The 24,269-nt window shown below is 40.3% G+C and overlaps 1 protein-coding gene across 2 annotated transcripts; it reads left to right on the forward strand.

Moving 5' to 3' along the window:
• Positions 1 to 126: 126 nt before the first annotated feature.
• DERL1 (derlin 1) lies at positions 127 to 23,760 on the forward strand. 2 transcript variants are annotated; one of them, XM_069465429.1, is made up of 8 exons: positions 127 to 669; positions 10,825 to 10,936; positions 14,989 to 15,053; positions 16,139 to 16,165; positions 16,773 to 16,868; positions 18,049 to 18,101; positions 19,639 to 19,689; positions 23,572 to 23,760. In XM_069465429.1, the coding sequence occupies exons 1-8, from the start codon at positions 517 to 519 to the stop codon at positions 23,708 to 23,710; spliced, it is 696 nt and encodes a 231-aa protein (XP_069321530.1). In that variant the 5' UTR covers positions 127 to 516; the 3' UTR covers positions 23,711 to 23,760. The 2 variants fall into 2 exon arrangements, with proteins under 2 accessions (XP_069321530.1, XP_069321528.1); XM_069465427.1 differs by having other exon boundaries at positions 130 to 669; positions 19,579 to 19,689.
• Positions 23,761 to 24,269: the final 509 nt, after the last annotated feature.

A 24,269-nucleotide genomic window follows, 5' to 3' on the forward strand; every position in this document is an offset into this window, starting at 1 on the left:
TGCGACACGCCTGGTGTCTGGAACCCCGCCTGACGAGCATTTGCAGAATTAGTGAACAAATCAGGGAACTATCCGCATCATTTTCCTCCATCCCCTTTAAGTCTCCAAGTGGATCCACCCGCGTGACAACGCCGGCGAGAACGGCCTCGCCATTGGCTGGAGAATTTGCCGTTGCTCCTGGCAACCACTGTTTTCCACCAGTCGTGTCGTCGCCCCACCTGGCCCCGCCCCCAGGACGCCCGGCTCCGGCCCGAAGTAAAATTGGCGCTAGCCCTTTAAGCGGCGGGACTTCTGGTCACGTCGTTCGCGGCCGCCGGAAGGGGAAGTTTTCGCCTCCGAACGCTGCCTCGCTCGTCCGAATTCGGTGGCGCCACGTCCGCCGGTCTCCGCCTTCTGCACCGCGGCTTCGGCGTCTTCCGCCTCGACACCTTCCACTCGCGGAGCCGGCCGCGTCGTGAGGGGGCCGGCACGGGGAGTCGGGCGGCCGTGCTCAGCCTGGCGACCTGAGAGGCGAAGATGTCGGACATCGGGGACTGGTTCAGGAGCATCCCGGCCATCACGCGCTATTGGTTCGCCGCCACCGTCGCGGTGCCCTTGGTCGGCAAGCTCGGCCTTATCAGCCCGGCCTACCTCTTCCTCTGGCCCGAAGCCTTCCTCTATCGCTTCCAGGTACTGACCGGCGGCGGGGGGAGCGGAGACTGCAGGCCCCAGGCGACCCCGCGGCGGCGGAGCGCAGGCCGGCGTGTCGCGGGCGCGTGGAGTCTGGTGGGATTTGTAGTGCGCCCGGCGCTGGCGGTTTAGGGCGGGGTCCGGTGGGTCAGCGAAGGCCAGGGGTCTGGAGCGAAGGCCAGGGGTCTGGAGCGAAGGCCTGGAAGGCAGGAGATGGGGGTCTGGCCTGGCGGAAAGGGACCGACTTCACCTGTGCAGTGAGATTGTGCTTCCCGCCCTTCGCACTTAGTGATAGTTGTCAGTCTGTGGGCAACGATTAGCAGCCTGGGTCCACCTGAAGCTGTGCTCACTGACCTACCTCCTTCTGTCACCCACGTGGGTGGCATGTGGCTGTGTCAACTTGACCAACTTCGAACTGAGTTCTTTTCATGTTAATGAGGGTTGGTCATTGTCGTTTTTGTTGTTTTTTTCTTTTATATGAATGATTTAAGGTCAGAGATACAAAGAATGAGTGTATATATTTGTGTTTCCCTCAGGCCCAAACCTAGTGTCTGGCACGTAGTAGTAGGAATGGGTAAAGAGTAAATTGCTGCAGAAATGGAAGGCCGCTTTAAGCATGAAGGAAACAGTCCAGAGTAACATTTCTGGCAAGAGAGAGTTAGTTTCCTGGAGGTTATCTTTATTCACCAAATTCTGATTTAAAACTTTAATCAGTGGCAGGTCAGATACCAAGATTTGGCGTTAATTTCAACACATTATTTGGCTCGGGGATAACACTCTCTTGTCTTCCCCCACTTCACTGGTATTATTTCTTAGTCTCCTTTGCTAGTTCTTTATCTTCCTGACCTTTAAATATTGGGGTATATCCCAGAGAACAGTTATAAGACCTTTTCTGTAGGACTCTCCCTGGCCCTAGGTGATCTCATTCAGGGCTTTAAATACTTTGTATAAACTGAAGACTCTGAAATACAAATATAAATATCTTCAGTCCAGATCTGTCTCCTGATACTCCAGATTTTTACATCCAGTGGTTACTTGAAATCACCACTTGGATGACTAATGGTCATCTTCAATTTAACATACTCAAAACTGAATCCCCTTTCCCCCGTTGCCCTAGAATAAATAGCAACTCCAGTATTAGAAAAGTTCAAGTGGAAGAGTCATCCTTGAGTTCTTTCTTTCACACTCCACAATCTGTCAGCAAATCTTGTTGACTGTACTTTAGACATATCCGGAATATAATCCCTTCTCATTCTCTACTGCAAGCCATTATCATTCCAACCTTGTTCCTTTTGATCTTTGCTCTAGACAGCTAGAGCGATCCTTTTAAAACATAACCCCTGTCCTCTGTCCAGAATCCCCTAATAAACTCCAGTAAAATCCAAGTCCTTTCACTGGGCTACAAGGCCCCCGACTGCCTCTTTGTCCTCATCTCCTACTTTTCTCCGTCGTGTACATTAGACTCCACAATGATATCCTTGCTGTTACTTTAGCACCTAACTGGATCCCTCCTTGGCCTTTGCATGTATTTCTCGGCCCAAGGAAGATAACCATGGCTCATTTGTTATCTCCTTACATTCTTCAGGTCTCTGCCCAGATGCGATCTCATTGGCAAGGCCTTTTCTGATGGCCCTACATAAAATAGCACCTCCTTCACTCCATCTCCCTTATCCTTACTTTTTCTTAGTACACATTACCCCTTGATTTGTTAGTGTGCTTCCCCTCGGAGAATAAGGCTCCATGAAAGCCAGATCTTTGTCTTGTTTACCGCTGTCTTTGTTACCTAGAATATTGCCTGGCACATAGTAGGTGCTTATATATTGGCTGAATTATGGGAAATAATTGGGCACTTGCTGTGTGCTGGACGCTGCGGGTACAATAATGAATAGTACAGAAAAGATTCCAGTTCCCATGAAGAAAACAGAGAGGCATGTGATGGAGAGTGACTTAAGGGGTGTAATATTCAATAGGGTGTTCCAGAAGGGCCTCAGAGAAGACATTCGGAGAAACCTGAATGTGGAGGAGCCAGCTGGCTTTGGGTAGATCTAGTTCTGAAGGCAACCTTCTGGGAAGAAAGAGTAGTAAGTAAAAAGCTCAGAGGCAGGAACTAGGAACAGAAAGACTGGGTAGCTAGTACAATCAGCTGTAGGGGTGAGGATTGGTAGACGAGGGCAGGGAGATAGCCAGGGATGGGTGCAGTAAAGCGAAGATGGAAAGGAAAGGTAGTTTGAAACTTGATCTGTAGGGTCATGTTAAGGGGTTTTGAACTTTATTTTGAGGGCACTACGGAGCTTTTGGAGGCTTTTGAACAAAGGACTGACAGATTGCCTACTGTGGGGTGGACTTGGTGTGCATGTGTGGGGAGTGGAGGGAGGCAATGGAGTCAGAGAGAAGAATCCAGTTAGGAGGCAAGAGAGAGGGTGGTTTGGATCAGGGTGGCTGTGAAGATAGAGAAAATTGGATAGATTCAGCAGTTAGAGTGGACAAGATTACAGCTGAACGGACATGAAGGGTGAATGGGTGAAGGATATAGGACTCAAAGATATCACTGTTTTCACTGGAGCAGCTGAGTGGATGGTGGAGCTCCTTACTGAGATTGGAAATGCTTAGGGAGCTCAGGTTTGGGGTTATGGATGAAGAATTAATGTTTTGGCCATGTTAAGTCTTGAGATGATTTTAGGCATCCAAGTGGAGAAGTCAAATAGGCAGTTGGATATAAGAATATGATTCTGGAGTGCAGCCAGAATTGCATACTGTTCTCTGTTTACTTTAGTAAATATTTGTTGGCTGAGTGAATGCTGTACACTTTGTTCCTGGTATCCAGTTGGGTAATGTGTGTGCATGGGGAGCAATGGTTGCATATTATTTTGTGAGAAGAACCAGGTAAAAACTGACTTGTTGGCTCTTCTTGCAAAATCTCACTTGTGTAGTTGGATTAGTAGAAGAAGTAATGTAGAACAGCCTTTCCAATAGGCTGCAGGTGTGTAATGTTAAAAGCGGTGAACTGATTAGAAAGAGTCATCATTCATGTCACACCTTCCACAGTTTTCCCCAATTTCCTTTGCATTGTTTCTTCCGGGCGTGATATCCCCAGACTGGGAGAAACTGCTGGTAGTAGGCAAGACAGAGCACAGACTGCCCAGGTGTGGAAAGACCAACAGCTGTACCTTGTCTCTCTTTCCTGTTACTATGGTTGGACTCTTGCCTATTCTGGACAAGTTTAACTGTCAGACCCACCTGGAGGAACTCATTTGCAAATGAAGCAGTCCAGGAAAAACTGCATGTGAGAGTCTGCTGTGCAAGGACAGTGTGAGATGTGCTTTAGCAGAATTTCTGCTAGAGGCTCCTCTTTTCCTTAGAAGCTGGATCTTTAATAGCTTAAAAAAATTGGGGGTTGATAGAGTTGTGCGCTCATGTTAGAAGAGACAAAAGTTATTTTTCCTGCTTATCCATAGGTTTTCTCGGTGTAGCTTGTTGGTTTGGAATTCCAAAGTTTAAAATGTTATTTCTTTAGTTGGACAGGTTGCAACATGTGTGTGTTAAGATTCATTACACTGTTGTTCGTTATTTCTCCCTATTCCGAGTCCCTCAGACTTACACTCATCAAATAGTTCACAGTGATGAAATGTCTTCATGTTGTTGGTTCCTTATTAACTATAAGGTGGCAATTTCCTGCTGCCCTAGAGTTATTCTGAGATTATATCTCCCAGGGTTGTCTGCATGGCAGTATTTCTTTATTTCTTTAGACAAAATTACATCACTCTCTTAAATCTGCATCATGCTTCTCCTATGTTATTTCATTCAAGTCCCACAATCATCCTGAGATAAGTATTACAGTGTTACCCCCATTTTATAGACAGTTGCAGTTTCAGTTTCTATCTCGTTGAGTCAAAGATAGTTTTAACCTGTCTTGTTTAACTCCTTTGCATAATATCTTCCAAAAAAATAATTAAATGTTTAGCAAAACATTTCTTCCAAATCAGTAACAGCAAGTTATTTTTTCTTTTCTATTACAGTAGGAAGAACATAGGATTTCAAGTGACTGAGTCATGGTCTGAAGACCTGGCTAGTAAGGGCCTGGACTTACTAGTTGTGTGCCCTTATGCAAGCTGTTTATCCTGTGTGAGCCTCAATTTCTTTACCTAAAAATGGGGATATGAGTTATTGTCCAGGCCATGAGAAAAATAAAAATGGGGATAATATAATAACCATTTAAAAAAAAAATACAGTTTTGCTATGCTCAGGCTGTCTCGAACTCCTAGGCTCAAGCAGTCTTTCTGCTTCAGCCTCCCATAATGCTGGATTAAAGGCGTGAGTCACCATACCCAGCCAAACTCTCAATTTCTCTTATTTCCACGAATAAGAAATGGCACCAACCAAATCTGTAATTCAGCCTGGTGCTTATGTTTGCCAAGCTTTTGCTTGTATTATCACATTTAACCCAATGACAGCAACCCTAGCAGATTAATTTAAGAGTGTATTGGGGAAGAGAGACATTTCACACGTAACAGAAAGGAAGGGAATGAACTTGGTCTATAGGCTGAGCATAGAAGTAGCCTCCAGGTTTGGATATAGGACTCTAGTGGCAAGTGTTTTGGTATGTACAGTTTAAAATCTTTGCTTAGTAGTCCTGCCCACATTAGACAGTTCTGCTGGAGTTTGTGGATGAGGCTGCCCATTAGATTGTGGCTTTGTTTTTTAATTTTTTATTGAGTTCCAGTATATAAGCAGGAAAGTGTATGTATTATAAATTAAAAGCTTGCTGAATTTTCAAAAACTCAATACATGTATATAACCAGCATCCAGATCAAGAAACAGAATGTTATCAATACCCCCCAAACCCTTTTGCTCCCTTCTGGTCACTACCCCCTCTAAGAGTAACTACACTCTTGACTTTTAATACTGTAGATTGTTTTTTTGCCAATTTTGTACTTTCTGTAAATGAAATTTTACAGTATATACTCTTGTCCCTAAGCCTCTTTTATCAACATTGAGAGTTACCTATATTGTTGCATGTGGTTATTGATTGCTCGTCCTTAATATTCCATTGAGTGACTATACCACAATTTATTTGCCCATTTTACTGCTGGTGGACCTTTTAGGTAGTTTCCAGTTTTGACTATTATGGATAGTGCTACTATGAACTATTCTAGTATGTGTCTTGGTGAACGTAAATATGCATTTCTGTTGACTATATATCCAGGAGCAGATTCAGTGTCTTCTAATATCTCTTTTAAAAGATGGAGTGACGTTCATTTGTTTAAATCAATGGGAGGGGCCTTTTCTTGTCTACCCAGTGTGTCTCCTCCTCACCCCCCACAAAAGGCCACAGTCACACAGGTACTCATCATCTTTCTCGGTGACCAGTGTATACTGTCACCCTGGGTAGAGTGTAGTAGCGTCATCGTAGCTCACTGCAATCTCAAACTCCTGGGCTCAAGGGATCCTCCTGCCTCAGTCTCCTGAGTTGCTGGGACTACAGGTGCATGCCATGACACCCAACTAATTTTTCTATTTTTAGAAGAGATGGGGTCTCACTCTTGCTCAGGCTGGTCTCAAACTCCTGAGCTCAAGCAATCCTCCTGCCCGAGCCTCCCAAAGTGCTAGGATTACAGACATGAGTCACCATGCCCAGCAGTGTGCTTTCTTAACTCCAAATCAACCTGATCCTTATTGTTTAAGAAAAATCTTGCCTTTTCATATTAAAAAAAAAAAATACCCACTCTAGACTCTGGATGGCATTTGTAATTATTTCAGTAGCAGATTGTTTGGGAGATTTTAGTTACAGGATAGTCGCAACCCACGCTCTCAACAAGTTGTTGGACTAGTAACTAAGGAACAATGTCTTATGTGTTCTCAAAGGGTTTATATACCAGTAAACACATGGGCCACCTGTTCTTGTTAAATGAGGAATTCTAGGTGGATTACCTAAACTCTGATTAGGGCCCAGCTTTCCTCCTGAAAAAAACTGGAATTATGGGTCTCACCTTGGGATTGCTGTGGAGTTAAAATGAAATGCTCCTCTACAAGTCGTCTTGGCAAGTGTGCAGCATGCAGTCATCTGTCGTGAGTCCTGGACACTCTGTGCAGCATCTGGCTGCCTCAGGCTTTCCAGGGTTGAAAATGTGCCTCTCCACTCCTGGCCCTGAAAATAAATCTTTACCCTATTTCAATATCAGTTAGAAGAAAGAAGGGATTTAAGTTGGATACCTTCAATGGGGATTTCAGAAATATATTACATTATGTCCTTCTAAAGAGATGAACCATCTCCTGATGTTTTCAAGTTATAATTTTAAAGTAATACAAAAATAATATTAAGTCTTTTAGATCAATGAAAGCAAGTATAACTCAAGGGTAAGCTTAATGAACAGGGAAAAGAAGTGAGGTATTTTGACAGACACTAATTTCCAAAGAACAGGTGCACACAGTGGCTAAAAATAGTGTTGTGTCATCAGCAGTAGAGAAAATGTAGTCAGAAAAAAACCAAGGTTTCTTTTCCAAAATCAGGCCTTGAGTAACTTACAGGAATATGGGGGTAGTTTAAATGTGAATTTGTGAAAACCAGGTCAGCTGGACAACCCCTAAAAAGATTGCAATAATAATCATAGACCCACACATATTAATTTTTTTTTACAAACACCTTTTTAATCCACTTTCTGAATTCCAACCTTTTACAAACCCTGTAAGATAAAGAAAGCAGGAGTCATAGGACAGTTGTCATTGGGCAGATGAAGCAGCCAACTCAAAGTTCCAGACTTTATGGCTCTTCATGCGGGTTTTCTTCTGGTCTTTACTCCTCCGAGTGCGTTTCATGAGCAGGGAGAATGAATTTGTAGGTTTACTCTCAGTTCATTTCAGGATTATACAAGTATAGTAGTACTGAAAATTTTTACTAACTGTAATTATACCTAATAATACTGATGTCTCTTGTGAGTGGCATTGTAAAAGTAAGAATTTAGTATCACAAACTCTGGAGTCAAGCTGAATAGTACACTAATTTATTGGTTTTTTAAATTATTTTTATTTTTTTATTTTTTGAGACAGGGTCTTGCTCTGTTGCCCGAGCTAGAGTGCAGTGGCATTGTCATAGCTCACTGCAACCTCAAACTCCTGGGCTCATATGATCCTCCTGCCTCAGCCTCCTGAGTTAGCTGGGACTACAGGTGTGTGCCACCATGCCGGGCTAACTTTTCTATTTTTTGTAGAGATGGGGGTCTCACTCTTGCTCAGGCTGGTCTCAAACTCCTGGCCTCAAGTGATCCTCCTGCCTCAACCTCCCAAAGTGCTAGGATATGAGCCACCATGGCTGTTTTTTTTAACCGTTAACTAAATTAGGGCAAGTATTAGTTTATCATTTGCCTTTTACAGGTGGAAATTGAGGCTCAGAAGTGTTAATTTGTAAGCAAAAACTTATATCCAGGTCTTCTCAAATCATCTCCAGTGCTTTTACCATTAGACTATACTGTTTTTATGATTAAGTTGTAAATAAATAATGAATTTTAACATGTTTTGTTTTACTGGTTTAAATACAAGGTTCTTGGAAAGTTACTTTTTGGGTATGTACAATGCATTTTCCTCCACAGGGAATTAAGATCTGATGGTTACGTTCCCATACTTGGAGGATGTAACTTGTCAGCTCTGTATCTGGCCAGGTCCCATGACTGATGTCCTTTATTGCTGCCACACCTGAATTGTTGGCATTACCCATTCCCTTACTGTGCTCTCGCACTTCTTTAGGACTTTGTACCAAGTCCAAACTTTCCCTTCCTTGTGCCAATTCTTGCTTCTTTCAACAGTGTTCTCCATTATTGTGAACTCCTGATGTGGGAGCCATGTCTTTTGTGCTTGGTACATGGTAGTGTGCAAGAAGACACATAGCTCTCAAGCCAAAAGCCAGCAGTATGCTGACATTTCTAAAAGTCTAAGAAGGTCCATCTGCTTCAACCACTATTATTTAGTGTTGTTCTAGGGGTACTAGCCAATGGATTAGACAAGAATGAAATAAGATACAAAATTATTTACATATAGGGTTGTATGCTTGAAAGCCCAAGAGGCTCAATTTTAAAATATTACAAACAGTAAGTAAGATACTCAGCTTTGGTGGTTGGGTATAAAAAGATAGAAAAAGATAGCTCTATGGAAAACTATAAAAGCTATGAAAGACTTCTTGGTTGGGGATTACATCAATATCATATTGATATAATAAAGATATTCATTCTAATTTATTTAAAAAAATAAAATTTTGAGACTAGCCAAGAAAATTGTGACAATTGTGGAAGAAAAAGAGGAGGGAGATTATTTAACTATTGAACTTTATCAGGTACTAAAATATAATATTAGAAATTAAAATAACTGGGTATTGGCATAAGAATCAGTTTCAAACAGAATAGTCCATAAAAGAGAATAAGTATTTGATGAAAGTAGCTTTTTGTATAATTGGAAAAAATGTGGATTACTCTCTAAATGGGGATGGGAAAACTGAGTGACCATCTAGAAAAACAAGTTGGCTCTCTTTCTCATTCCTTAGATGAACCATGAAAGTGCTACAGTAAAACTGTTAACACCTTTATATTAGAGTGAAAAGATTTTTTAGACTTATATGTGATGGATACATTTGGTTACATTTAATTAAACTTTTGCATGCCAAAATATGGCAAAAATACCGTGAAACTCTAATGACAGACCAGAAAATGTTTGCAACAGTGAGAAACAGAAATTTCATAATGTATAAAGAAATGCAAATCTACCAGAAAAATCAATAAAGGAAATGCTAAGATTTTTAAAACATAAAAGGTCCTTGATTTTTCTCATAATGTACATAAAAATTAATTTTCAGATTGGTGAATATAAAATACACTAGATGGTGAGGATATAGAGAGACGACAGGCATTCATCTACGTTTTAAAAATTTTTTAAATTTAAAATTCTTTTTTTTTAGAGATCAAATCTTGCTCTGCTATGCAGGCTGAAATGCAGTGGCCGGATCATAGCTTTCATTGTAACCTTGAACTCCTGGACTCAATTGATCCTCCCATGTCAGCCTTCCTAGTAGCTGGGACTATAGGTGCCTGCCACCATGCCTAGCTAATTTTTTTATTGTAGAGACAGGATCTTGCTGTGTTGCCCAGGCTGGTCTTGAACTCCTAGCCTCAAGCAATCCTCCTGCTTCAGCTCCCAAAGTGCTGTGATTGCAGGTATGAGCCACTACATCTGGCTTCATCTATTAATACTTTTCAGAAGGAAGTATAAATTGATTAAACATTTTTGTAGGCATTTGGCAATATTTACCAAAATAATTGCTTATGTCTGTTGGTCTAGCAGATTGATTGATAGGAATTTATCCTGTATGTAACATATAAAGAGGAGATACAAGACTATTCATTGTGACATTTGTAAAACAGTGTAAACGAAGTTTGGATATTCACATAAAAGGAATACTATGAAGCCAGTAAAAATATTTTGTTGAGGGAATGAACCAAGGTATAAAACAGTACAGCATAGGACAGGATGAAGAAGGATAAATAATAATAGCACATACTATTATTTCTTGAAAAGAAAATACAAGGAACTGACCAGTTGTTGCTGGAAAGGGAACTGGGAAACTCGGGGTCAGGAGCAAGGCTTACTTAATCATGTTAGACCTTCCATATTTTTTGTTTGTTTTGGGGCTAATGTTTTTTAAGTCATGTGCCCATATCGCCTGTTTAGTGCATTGGTTTGAATAAAAAACACTGTTTTACTTCTCCCTTTAATATGACATTTTTGGATAAGGTCTGTCATCCCAGAATATTCTTTTACTAAATAGAAGTGTCACTGTAATGTTGTAAAGTAAGTCTTTGTAATTCATTTTTGGCATAGATCTGGCGTAATTGTATGCCAGATCTCAGTAAAGGCTAGTCATAATTAGTATTGATTTTTTTCAACTTGTTTAGAAATATTTATTGCTTGTTTTATGACATTTTTTCCAATGATTTGCAAATTGAGGTAATTGTAATTGGTATGAATTTTTCTTCAGTTTTCTTGAATTGTATTGGTGGTAATGCTTTGGTAGCATTCATTGAGGAGAATGCTTTGCAGGGGTTAATTTTGTTTAAAGGAAAAAAAATTAACAAGGCTTAGAGAAACTAATAGTAATATTTCTTTTGATCTGGACAGATTTGGAGGCCAATCACTGCCACCTTTTATTTCCCTGTGGGTCCAGGAACTGGATTTCTTTATTTGGTCAATTTATATTTCTTGTATCAGTATTCTACACGACTTGAAACAGGTATGTTATCCATAGTTGTTTTAAATATTGTTTCTTTCTAATTTGCTAATCCATATATTCACTTACTTAAAGGAATTTGGAGGGCAGTTAGTGTTATATAATGAAATAGCATAATGATAAATTATGCCATTCAGTGACTGTACTGGGCACCTAGATTACTCAATTTTTAATCCTCACAACATCCTGAGGTATAAGTAGCAGTGTCATCATTTTATAGGTGAAAAAAATAGCAGGTATGAGGTTTAACATGTCTTTCCTATCTCCTTAGTGGCTGAGCTGTGTGCCTCTCACTTATTTTGACAATCTCACTCTATTTTGTTACAGAGCAGCCCTTGTCCTTCAATGCAAATTTGGGCTAGACTGTATATATCTCCTAAATTGGGGTTGAAAAACACTACTTCATGCAATTGAAAGCCTCTCCTTATCTGTAATTGAAAAACTCAACTTTAAAATCCAGCATATAGCCTGGATTTAATAATATGGTAATTTATCAGATATGACTGCCTATATGATGTTATGGATAAGCTATAAAAATCTTTTCTTAAACATATTACAGGCTCACTCCTGTAATCCCAGCACTCTGGGAGGCCGAGGCAGGAGGATCACTTGAGGTCAGGAGTTCGAGACCAGTCTGAGCAAGAACAAAACCCTGTCTTTCCTAAAAATAGAAAAAATTAGCCGAGCATGGTGGTGCACACCTGTAGTCCCAGCTACTTGGGCAGCTGAGGCAGGAGGATCACTTGAGCCCAGGAGTGTGAGGTTGCAATGAGCTATAATCACGCCACTACACTCTAGCAGGGGTGACAGAGCAAGACTCTGTCTCAAAAAAGAAAAAGGGGAAATGAAGTGGCTTGGCTGAGGTGAAACTGGCAAGTAGGTCTCTCACTACCATGTCAGGGCCTTGATCCTTAAACCAATCAACCAGATTATATAATTTTCATTCTCCCATATTCCAGCTGGACCTGATTATGATGCTGACTTGCTTTGCGTTCTCCCCTTCTGGTATAATTTAATGGGGGATTAAGTTGTTGGGGTAATTTTTTTTATATCAGTAGTAAACTCTAGATTAAGTGTAGATGATCAATTATTTAAAATTTTATTTTGGAAAATTTTCAAACATACAAAAATAGAGAGAAAGGTCAATGAACCCTTATTTTTCTTTTGAGATCAAATTCACATAACATAAAATTGACCATTTTAATCATTTTAAAGTATACAATTCAGTGGTCTTTAGTATATTCAGTGTTAGTGCAACCATCACTGTGATCTATTTCCAGAACATTTTTATCACTCCCCAGAAAACCCAAAGTAGTCACTCTGCATCCCCTTCTTCCCCTCCTCCCAGCCTCTGGCAACCACTAATCTACTTTCTGTGTGTATGGATTTTTCCTTCTGTGACTGGTGGTGTTTTCAAGGTTCACTCATGTCATAGCATTTGTCCGTATAAACCCCCATAACCATCTAAAGGTATCTCATAACCAGTCTTGTTTTATCTATATCCATGGCTGTCCCCCACCTCATCCCTAATTATTTGAAGCAAAATGCCAGATATGATATTTCATTCATAAATATTTTAGTATTTATCTCTGAAATATGAGGACTTAAAAATAATTCTAGTACTATTATTAACCCTAAATTGCAATACCCCGACCTCTTTTTATAAAAATTGTCTTTTCTTGTTTACTTAAGGTCCTTGAACCCAGTTTGCCATCCCTATTACCTAGTCAGGTTATACGGCTAATTTGCAACATTATTCTACTTGAATACCATTTAAGGCAAATCTGTGGGATTATTAGGCCCTTGGTTTGGTTTGGTTTGGTTTCGTTTCTTTTCTTTTCTTTTCTTGTTGCTCCCTCATTCCCCACTTTTCCACCACAGAGCATTTTGAAATGCTTGAGCTGAGGGGAATTTTTTTTAAACAGCTTTATTGAGGTATAATTCTTATATCATGTAATGCAGGCATTTAAAGTGTATAATTCAGTGGTTTTTAGTATATTCACAGAATTACACAATCATTATCACAATCAACTTTATAATATTTCATCATTCCAGAAAGAAACCCTGTACCTCTTAGCAGCCACTTGCCGTTTCCATTCAGTCTTCTCTTTCCCCACAACCCTTAGGAAACCACTAATCTACTTACTGCCTCTTTAGATTTGCCCATTGTGGATATTTCTTATAAACAGAATCATACAGTATGTGGTCTTTTGTGATTCACTTCTTTCACTTAGCATAATGTTTGCAAGGGTCTTCTGTGTTGTATGTATCAGTACTTCATTCCTTTTTATTGCAACAAATAAGATTTTATTGTTTGGATATACCATCCATACATTAGTTGATGACACTGGTTTCAGTTTTTGGCTATTGTGAATAATGCTGCTGTGAGTATTAGTTAGAAAGGAACCTTTGAGAGCATTCCGTTTAACGCTCTTATTTCACAGACAAAACTGTGCAGAATGATGGTGACATGTTCCCAAGGTCACAAAGCTGTTTGAGATAACACAGCAAGGACTGGAACCCAGGTTCACTGATTCCCAATTTTCTCTCCACCATACAGCCTTGACATTTTGACAAAATGTTTGCCACCTGCATATTTTCTGCCTGGCTAAATTGTTAGGTATATAGCAATGTTGGCTTATTTATGAGGTTTCTGATTTGAACTAGAAAGACTTTTATTTGAGACCATTTAATTTGTAAATTCCCAGTTGCAGGCATGCCAAATAATATACTGTAGTTTATGTGATTATAATATTTTAGTACTCAATTTAAAGAATCCTTAGTAATCACAAAGCCAAAACCACATCAAAAGAAGCAGAACTATTATTAAAATTCAGAAATTGTGTTAGAATTTCAGCTCTGATTCATCATAGCATTAAGCCTACTTAACATTGTGGCTGAAGTGTGCCTTTGAGAAATAAAGGAAAGTAGGAGAGACTTTCTGGAAACCCATTTTCTTTTAGATAGATCTTTCTGCCTTTTTGACACTTGTTAGAATTTTTTTTTTTTTTTTTTTAATTCACTAGCTATATCACTTAACTGTGAGGGGTTGTGGAGGGGAGGGAAGGTGACTTTTGAGCTAAAGTGACTTTGTGGTCATTTCTGTTTCTTTTCTCTGCTTCTCTTATAGTCTGAAACTGAAAGCATTATGAGTCATGCTTAGGAAGAGAAAGCTGGGCCGTTGTTGATTACTCTGCCCAATAAGAAGACAGAGTTGGTATAGGGTGCAGTGACAGGAGCACTATAATAGTAGTTAGACTTCATGCTGCTTCTAACAAACTCTGTGATTTTGTCATGTAACTTTATTTCCTCGTCTGTAAAAAGCAGGTTATAGATCTTTCCATTCTACCTCCCTAATGCAGTATGAGGGTGGAGAGTCAGAAGCTATAGAAAAATTTGACTGTTCCTGTATTCCCCTCTTCTCCCCACATCCTTGTTATTTGCTAGAGAAGGTTCTGGAAGACAGACTGTCTTTTCGGTATCTAAGCCCAGTGCTGGACAAGTGGTTGTGTGTGTATGTGTGTCTAATAATAACAGTAGTAAGTACCTCCCAACGTAGTCATGCTGGAGGAGGCACACGGTATCAAAACAGACATGGTTCCTCCTCTGACATAGCTTGTGGTCATCGAGGAAGAGGGAGACGGGGATTAACCAGGGAATCCCAAATGTGCCCATTAGGTCATGACAAGAATCAAGAAGGGAAGGCCAGGAGGCTGTGAGGGAATTCGGAAGCCTCCCTGGTCTGTGGGATACGGGGCTCAGTAGCTGTGGAGTTGACTGTCCTGTCTTTGGGTCTGAGTTAGCCTGTGGTGGAGCATGTCACTCACTAGAGTTCGGTTAGGTGAGCATAGGGTAGCCTTCCTCAGCTGACTTTGGTTCAGGGCTTTATGGAGACATGGTTTACATATTTTTAAAAATTCACTTTTCTTGAGAGGAGTGATTTTTAAAATAGTCTCATTTTGGCTTTCTCTATAATTTTTTGAAGTGTTTCTCTATATAGATGTTACTTTGTTCCGAAATTCTGAACCATGACATTTGGCTTATTTTTGTTTCAGGAGCTTTTGATGGCAGGCCAGCGGACTATTTATTCATGCTCCTCTTCAACTGGATTTGCATTGTGGTATCCTTCAATCTGTTATTTTGGGCCAGAAATGAACCAGTTTTTTTCAGGTTTGGGGAAATAGATAGTATTCTATAAAAATTTCAAATTAACAGTATTTGCATCTTTGTTTACAGTTAATAATTAAAAATTAAGTTCTTTTTGAATGCTGTAGTAAATCATACAGACCTCGAGTAATGCATTCTCCTGCTATTGCCTTTGTGGGATTTTTCCCACATTTGGTTGAGTTTTGTTACTGTTCCCTCTTCTTGTTCCCAGTTCGCTGCGTTCTCATGTGTGACAGCTTGTTGACTGAAGCACAAAGAGATTCTGTGCCATGAGACAGCTTCTGAAATCTGTGGTCCTTATCAGAAAATTGATTTATAACCAGCATCCTTTTCTGACTTCATTGCTGTCCTTCTCGTGGGGTCCTAAATAGTAATTCGGTCCCTCTGTAAAGTACCCCGCTCTGGGAATGGCACAGTAAGTCTCTCTGCTTTGTACCAACCACAGTTGTCAGCAGCCCTCCAACTGCGGGACTCTTACAGATGGTGAGAGCAGCAGAAGCTCTTGATGTCTCAAGCCCTGTATAGACTTGGTGAGCTCACAATTGCCTGTGGGCTCAGCTTCCATTTAAACTTGGCCAAGAGCCAGACAATGTGGCACTTTGGGTACCCTTTCCCCTCCTTGAAGAGAAGAAAAAAATTGTTTTGGACTTTAGCCATGTTGTAGAGCCCTGGATGAGTAGAATCATTATTTCTTTGAAAGGGTACAGGGATCTCCATCCTCTATTTGAAGGAGAAATGCTAAAATGCAGTGGCAAAGAAAGAAAAAGAGGATGCCAGGTGACCAAGCAGTCAGTCATATGCTGAAGCTTTTGATTTCTGCTATTTCCTTGTCATAGTATAGTCATGGAATATTGACAATGAAGATTATTAGATACTTTTGTGTTCTAGGTTGTTTTAAGCCATCTGAAGTACAGAAAAGTATTTTCCTTCAGAATACTGGAATGAAATTAACTTTTCAATGGAGGGAAATAACCAGATCAGTGTTAACTAGGTGCAGAATGCTTCATTTATATCTGATCTTTAACTTTACAAACCAAGATTACTGGCTTAGCAATGGACATGCAGGTAAGTGTCCCTTTAAACTATTTATTGACTCTTTTATGTGTTTCAAATTTACAATTAATGGCCTTTTACCAGAGTTGAAATTGCATTAATTATGGTTAATTATGTGGTACTTTGAAATTATAGAAATAGCTTTTTTTGTGATGATCTTACATCAGCAAAACCTTTGAAGATCTCACATGAGTTATCTAAATAATTGCTTTTCTTGCTCATTTCTGGATTCTTTATTATGCTTGAACATTGAGAATAATGGTTGTCCAATATTTCGTAGGCATGTGTGTGGGTATGTATTTTTTAAAAATTGAGATTATATGGTAAGTATAGTTTTGTTGCCTACTTTTTGCAAGTAATAGAGCTTGACCCAGATATTTCTGAATCCATTTAAGATAATATAATTGTATCTTATTGTAAGATTTTGTAGCCTTTTTATGTATAATTTTTATGATAGATTAAATAATAGGATCAATTTATAATTCTGATCAGTTGAATTTCCTTTTACCCACGTGCGAATTTTTTTGGAGGGAAGGGGTCAAAAGTATAGTAGATTTATGCTAAACCTCTTTTGACGTGCCTCTGGAGCCTAGTTTTTACATGTCGACTTCTTTTGCAGTTGCTGATGATTCCTCTGATCATGTCAGTACTTTATGTCTGGGCCCAGCTGAACAGAGACATGATTGTATCATTTTGGTTTGGAACGCGATTTAAGGTACAGTTGGAAAAACTTCCTTTTCATTTGTCTGCAGAAATCCCTCTCTTCAGTCCAGAGATGTACTTTCTGACTCATCCAGAAGAGGTCACTGCAGAGCAGTATACCATAGGCAAGCCCCTTTTTCCCCTCCTCAATCAGCTCTATTCGTTAGCCAAGCTGGAGTCCCTTGCTGACTGTTGATCCTTCTCCACTCCCTCTGTACCTCAGGATATGTCCCTGAGTGATCTCATGTATGTGTGTTGTTAGAGAGACAGAAGGAAAGATACTCATGTGAAACCCTGCCTTTAAAAATTTTTTCTCATCACTCCCTTACTCCTTGTTATGTGCTTTACACTATAGCTAAAACAGATTGTTTTTTGCCTCTGGATAATTCCCTTCGTACCTGCTCTGACAGTTTGCCACTTGTAACATCTTCTTGATTCTCTTCCTCAAATAAATCCTACCCATTCTTAATTTGAGTTGGGACTGAACATATTTCTTCAGTCTCCTGCCTGGAAGTACTTTTGCCTTTGGGCTTTTGCAGTACTTTGTGTTCCTTTTATGGTACTTACCACATGTAGTCTTAAAGTTATTTAGGTATAACCCTGTCTTTAGTAGTTTGTGAAGTTCCCTGCAACTCCGTTAGTTCTTGGTATGATGTCTTGAATTTGATAAGGGGCTCAAATGTTGAATTCATATGGAGAGGTGTTTTATTAGTTTATTAGATTATTAGTTAAAGATATCAATGTGTAATGAAATATAAATTCAAAGTAATTTTTTGAGATATGTAAAAGAAGAACCTAAAAAGATGGGGTATTTTTAGTTTATTTGTAACAAACTGCTGGTTGGAATCCTAGCGTGATTCTGTTATGGGCCTTGTTTTTAACAGCATCTGTAGGACACTTATCTACTTTTTGAAGCTATTTGTTAATATTAATTCAGCAGGGTGTGTATTGTGTCTAAACTATGGGCAAAGTACTCTGTCCCTCAAGTTACAAATATACAAATAAGTATAGTTTCAGATCGGAAGTTTTAAGTACAGTAGGAATGATGCTAGATTGACCTGAGAAATGTTGCGGTGATCTTTGAAAGGATTTGTATAAAGCCCTTGTCAGTGTACCTTTACCCATTTCAGTCTCTGTAGCAGCTACGTTCTTTTTAGGTGGGGGTATTTACATCTGTGTATATTCTTTCCTAGGCCTGTTATTTACCCTGGGTTATACTTGGATTCAACTATATCATTGGAGGCTCGTAAGTGATATTAGATTTATTTAATTGAAAACAAATCCTTGGAAAACTTTCATTAATTTTTGTCTTTCTCTACTCTTTATAAAACTTTAAAGAATCTCAGCATTGGTGCATTAGAACCTTAGACTTAAGGAATAATTTCATTTCAATGTAATTTATTAAATTACAGGGCCTTAAACACATTTAACAGTGAGTAGTTTTGATTTTGTTAGCTCATTATTAGACACAATATGCTTCTATATATGCGTGTTTGAATAAATATATTTTTCACCATCCATATAGGGCAAACATAGACCTACTTGTGTCTGAGTTGATTCCCGTAAGAGCTATACATAAAATTACTAGATCTTACATTCTTAAAGCATTTCCAGAATGCCTTGGAAACTGTTGACCAGTCGTAGAAATACAGATTCTTGGATGGAGAGTGGTTTTGTAAGCTATTTGATAGTACAGAAGTTTTGGCCAAATAGGGTCAAATTTCTAGTCTGTTGGTCTGGAATTAGAACTGAGACTTAGGAAAACCTTTGATTTACTCAGTCAGAATTTTAAAGGGAAGGTATCAAGATGCAACTCTTCTAAGAACTCCCATTTCTTATACTATAAAAATATTTTCAATATTTTAGTAGACTTTAATTGTACTGGTTCGTTATCTGTCACATATTTGGTCTGTGCGATCCTCACTTCTTCTGCGTATTGATAGGGAGAAGTCAATAAGTGGGGCAAACAGACTCTGTTTAGAGCATAGCACATTCTGATCTTGGTAAAGCTGCTCTCCCACCCGGAAGGGCAGAGTCTGGGAGTAGTTGAGGGGTTGATTTGTCCCTGGACGGAATCATGTTGCAGGTGAAGACAAAGAAGGATATGTAATAGCAACAATGGATGTATAAAATCTTGAAGTGACCTATATGTAAGCCCTGGGAAAGCTGAAGAAGGTCAATATTTATGTTAGGATTACAGGGTGAAAGTCACCTTTCCTAAGTGATCTCTGTGGTGTCTTACAGCCAAGGATACAGGAGAGAAGTATTCAGTGGCTCTTGTAGGAAGGGAGAGCAGGCATTTATCGTGCATCTTTTCCTTATTCCCACACTTCTGTCTCGGTAGCCTTCATATTGGCCCATGTTTTACAAACACAGTATTCATGACTGAAAGCATTCAGAAGCTGGCTTTCCCCAGCTCCTCAGGCAGGAAGTAGCAAAAACAATATTTTGAGGATGGGCTGGTGCTTGAAAGAGATGTCAGAGGGGCAGCTGGCATTAAAGAGCAGCGGGCCTCGTTGGTTCAGCAGGACCGATTTCCCCGCTCCCTCAGAAAGCATTTGCCACTCAGACTACAAAAGGGCTCATTGTCGAGCTGTCACAGACTGCCAGGGACTGTAAATGGGCTGCAATGAGGATCCCTTCCCTGTGCTATTAGTTAAAACTTGGTGCATCTCACTATATTGCTTGAATGTCTTTAAACTAATTTGGCTCTCTGTTTGCAGGGTGATCAATGAGCTTATTGGAAATCTTGTTGGACATCTTTATTTTTTCCTAATGTTCAGATACCCAATGGACTTGGGAGGAAGAAATTTTCTATCCACACCTCAGTTTTTGTAAGTGTATTTTTTCCTCCTCATCTAGCAGTCATTTTACTGCCTGTGTTCTCATGCATTCTGATAGCAGCTCCCTGTCTGATGGAGAGATGTGAGCCACCAAATGACTTACTGTAGTTATATAGTCATAGCAAACTAGGGGTCAGAGCCACAGCTCAGTCTACTTCCTGGCACCCTTTTAGGCAGGGACCACTGACGACTAGCCGACAACCCAGGAAGCATCTCAGCTGTGCTGAGCAGGCTGAGGGACCTGATGCAACTCCATCGTGCAAAGCACTGGTCTAAGGGATGGCAGAGTACCAGGATAACGGGGTGTCTTTTCTTGGAGCATCAGTTTTACCCATGGATTTGGCCAAGGAAGGGATAGTTAGCTTGTCGGTTAGTATTTCAAACATTTTTATAGTACATATTATAGGATAGAAATTTTATAGGACTGTTCAAAGCTAAAATGAGAGACTTGAAATTTGTACAGTCCCGACCTCCTGGGGGCATGTGCTCTTTATCTGCTTATGGGGTTTACTAAAGCGAGGAGGCTAAGGACGGCAGCTTCAATTTTTGAGACAGACTTGGATATGAATCCCATTCCCCTCATGTACCAGCTTTAACATTGGGAATGTTACTTAATCACACCTGCAAGCTTCAGTTTGCAAGTCTAAGTTGTGGGGAAGTCCCGTCTCACAGGACTGTGTGAGGTAAGATGCACTATTGGGGGCACAGTAGTGGGTACTCAGTAAATGAAAGCTCTTCACCAGATTCCTGAAGGTGGGGGTGGGGGCCGGAGTTTGACGAGCTGCGGAGACGCTTCACACACTTAAGCATGTAAGTAGTATGACCATTCTGTCAGTGAGGCAAAAGGCTGTTGAAGAAGGGACCAGTTAAATCACCATCTGGGTGTCTCAGCCTGCCTGACAATCAGCCTAATCTCATGTGGGGGATAGGCAGTAATAACTTGCATTTAAAAGCTTAAAAAAAACCCAAACACCAAAAACCCTTTCACATCCTGCTCATTTTAATGTTTTGCAGTTCTGTCATTCTTCCAAGGGATCAGTGAGGGCAGCAAAGCTTGAGTAGGCCCTTTCTAGCCACCCCACCTTCTTTTATAGGGCAGGGGTATGTTTTTGAAAGACTTTTTTATTGTGAACTCTGATATTCAGAGAAGTACAGTGTTGTTGAGATGTGTGTATATTTTTCTTTAAAAAGAAACTTGTTTCTCTTCGGAGCCTTGAGTTGCCTTCAGGCTAAAAAAAAAAAAAACAAATGACCAATCTGCTTTCTAATTATCAAAGGACATAATAACAGCAGGTTTGGATTTCTGATCTGGGTCTATCAAGTAGGATGGCAGATGCATTAATTAAAAAAAGCTTGGTGCTTTGGGGGGCAGCCAACAATTACTTTACTTTAAATGGCCATATTCTGACTTAACGGCTTATAGATACCACTCAGTCGTGGGCAACAAAGTGCATACGAGATTCTAGTGGCAAAGTCAGCAGCACGCTGGAGCCTGCCTTCCACTGGAGCCTTTTCTGTTGGTGGAAGCCCTTCTGTTAAATTTTGCATAAAGATCAGATGACAAAATGTGGCTTCTTGCAAAAGCAGTAACTGCTTTGAAATTACCATAAATTTTTGTTGATTATGTGTAATTGGGTGTCTTTTTATTCTAATTACTTGCATTTAATTTCCCTATCTGCTTAAGCAATGGAGATGGCTTCCGTATTGTCTTAGAGTTAGTAGCAAAGCAAGACAGCCCTAGCATTGCCTTTTGTAAGTGTTCTATTTTATTATGTACTTTGGAGGAATATTATTGTACCAGACGTAATGGATGTTGAGAGACCAGCACTTGGAAATACGTTTTGATTTAATGATAAAGCTGTATTTTTATGAAAGGAAAGAGGTGAGTTGTAGAATTCTAAGATGTGTAAGTATTTTGCATTCCATTTAGAAAAGCAGTTTTATCTTCTCTGTACACAGTTAATTTTGTGTTTAAAAGGGGTCATTATCTTTTTTGGGAAGAAACATGAGGGTATCAAGTGTGATGTAAACAAATGGGGGCTCTACCTCTGCAGTCACCGTCTGTCATCCTACTGCTGTGTCATCCTAGCAGGAGTAAGAAGTGCAGGGTGCAAGCTCCGGAGCCAGGCTGCCTGGGTATGAATCCTGATGGTCACTTTCAAAGCGCTTCACTCCATCTTGCCTCAGTTTTCTTATTTATAAAATGGGGGTAATAATGATGCCTACCTCACAGAGTTGTGAAGATCAGATGAATTTATAAACAGGCAGTGCCTGGCGTGAGGTAAGTGCTCATTGAGTAAGATCACATAGTAACTGCTTTAGTATAACATCATGATCTGGGCTGGACGTGGTGGCTCACGCCTGTAATCCTAGCACTCTCAGAGGCCGAGGCAAGAGGATCACTTGAGGTCAGGAGTTTGAAACCAGCCTGAGCAAGAGCGAGACCCCGTCTCTACTAAAAATAGAAAGAAATTAGCCAAACAACTAAAAATATGTATAGAAAAAGTTAGCTGGGCATGGTGGCACATGCCTGTAGTCCCAGCTACTCGGGAGGCTGAGGCAGTAGGATTGCTTAAGCCCAGGAGTTTGAGGTTGCTGTGAGCTAGGCTGACACCACGGCACTCTAGCCCACTCAACAGAGCAAGACTCTGTCTCAAAAAAACAAAACAAAACAAAAAAACATTATGATCTTCAGGCTCTCTGCTGTGGGCAAGTCACCTGTCATGGCTTATTCTTGGTGCTGAGAGGGATTCAAATGGGTATCAGATCATGCTCTATGCTTTCAATCAAAATTTTAAACATTAGAATCTGATAAGTGGAATAGGTTTAAATACGTTCTAAGTTTACTAAATGGTCAAGGGTGGGAAATATTAATAGTTGGAAAATGCTATTGAGAGCATAGAGTTTACGTTTTATTACTTCTGTGACTTTTAATTTGTTAATTTGTAAGATGGGAAATCATCTAACCATTCTGGACTTTCCTACTATCTATGAGATGGGAAGAATGCAGTTGGAAGACACATTATGAATAAAAATGTACCCAAACCTATAAGACAGAAAGCCTTCTTCACCAGCCTCCCCTGATGGACTCGGCTGAGAGCCTTGTGGAAATGCCTTCTGGGGCTCAAACACACAGGCTGTGAATTTGTGCTTTGAAAGTGAATTTATTTTGTATCCTTTGATCTAGTTTGATCTACATTTAGATATACCAAGATGCTGTCAGTCATTTTTTGGTTGTTGGGCTTATGATGTTATATTTCTGTTTCCATGCTGTTATACATAGACTACCTTTTTTTTTTTTTTTTTTTTGAGACAGGGTCTTGCTCTGTTGCCCAGGCTGGAATGCAATGGAGCAATCATAGCTCACTGCAGCCTCTCAAACTCCTGGGCTCAAGTGATCCTCTCACCTCAGCCTTCCAAGTAGCTGGTACTGCAGGCACACACCACCATGCTCCGTTAATTAAAAAAAAAATTTTTTTTTTTGTAGAGACAGGGTCTCCCTAAGTTGCCAAGGCTGGTCTCAAACTCCTGGCCTCAAGCAGTCCTCCTGTCTTGTCCTCCCAAAGCACTGACTGGGATTATAGGCAAGAGCCACTGCGTCTGGACTGGATTACTTTTATGTAATCCGAAAAATGATGTTTAGAGTGTCAATTTAGCTGAAAGCTTAATAAATTTAAGAAACATGTAAAGCAAGTGCCATCTGTGGTCAGGTCATTACACTAAGCTCAGACAAGGCAAAGTTATATAAGACGTTGTCCCTGGCTTTCTTCAACACGACAGATTCCACAAGAACACCAGTATAGAGAGAGGTCAGATAACTGTGGAAGTGACTTTGTTCTCTTGTCTCCCTTTGTCTTCCCTTTTCTGCTCCAGGTACCGCTGGCTGCCCAGCAGGAGAGGAGGGGTGTCAGGATTTGGTGTGCCCCCTGCTAGCATGAGGCGAGCGGCTGATCAGAATGGTGGAGGTGGGAGACATAACTGGGGCCAGGGCTTTCGACTTGGAGACCAGTGAAGGAGTGGCCTCAGCCTGCCCTTCAGCTGCTCCTCTCAGACCGTGTTTCCTCCCAGACGGTGTTTCCTCCCAGTGCTGGGTGTGCTTAACAACCAACCGAGTTCTAGCTAATGCTGTTGGACCTGACTCTCACTGAATGTAGTCTTTCAGTATGAGACAAAATTTTTTAAATCCTGAAGAAAAATATAAGTGTTCCTCAAGTTTCATGATTCTCATCCAAGTCCTTACTGCTTTGAAGAACAAATATCAACTGTGCAAATTTCAAAACTGACTATATTTTTTGGTGTCTTCTCTTCCTTCCTTTCCGTCTGAATAATGGGTTTTAGCAGTTCCTAGTCTGCCAGCTCTGAGCTGGGCGTCTGGGGTTGGGTAACCAAACCCTTGCACACATGCCTCCCTCCCACTTTCCCAACTCCAAATTGCAACTAGAGGAGAACCATAAGATGTCCATAAAATGGTTCTGCTTTGATGAGCTCTCTTATTTGATGACTTTTGCCAACACTTGGTCACAAAGAACTTGTTCACGTAATTTTTTTCCCCTTTGGTGGCAGAACTGTAA

Source organism: Eulemur rufifrons, chromosome 3 (genome assembly GCF_041146395.1).
Source record: "Eulemur rufifrons isolate Redbay chromosome 3, OSU_ERuf_1, whole genome shotgun sequence".
NCBI lineage: Eukaryota > Metazoa > Chordata > Mammalia > Primates > Lemuridae > Eulemur > Eulemur rufifrons.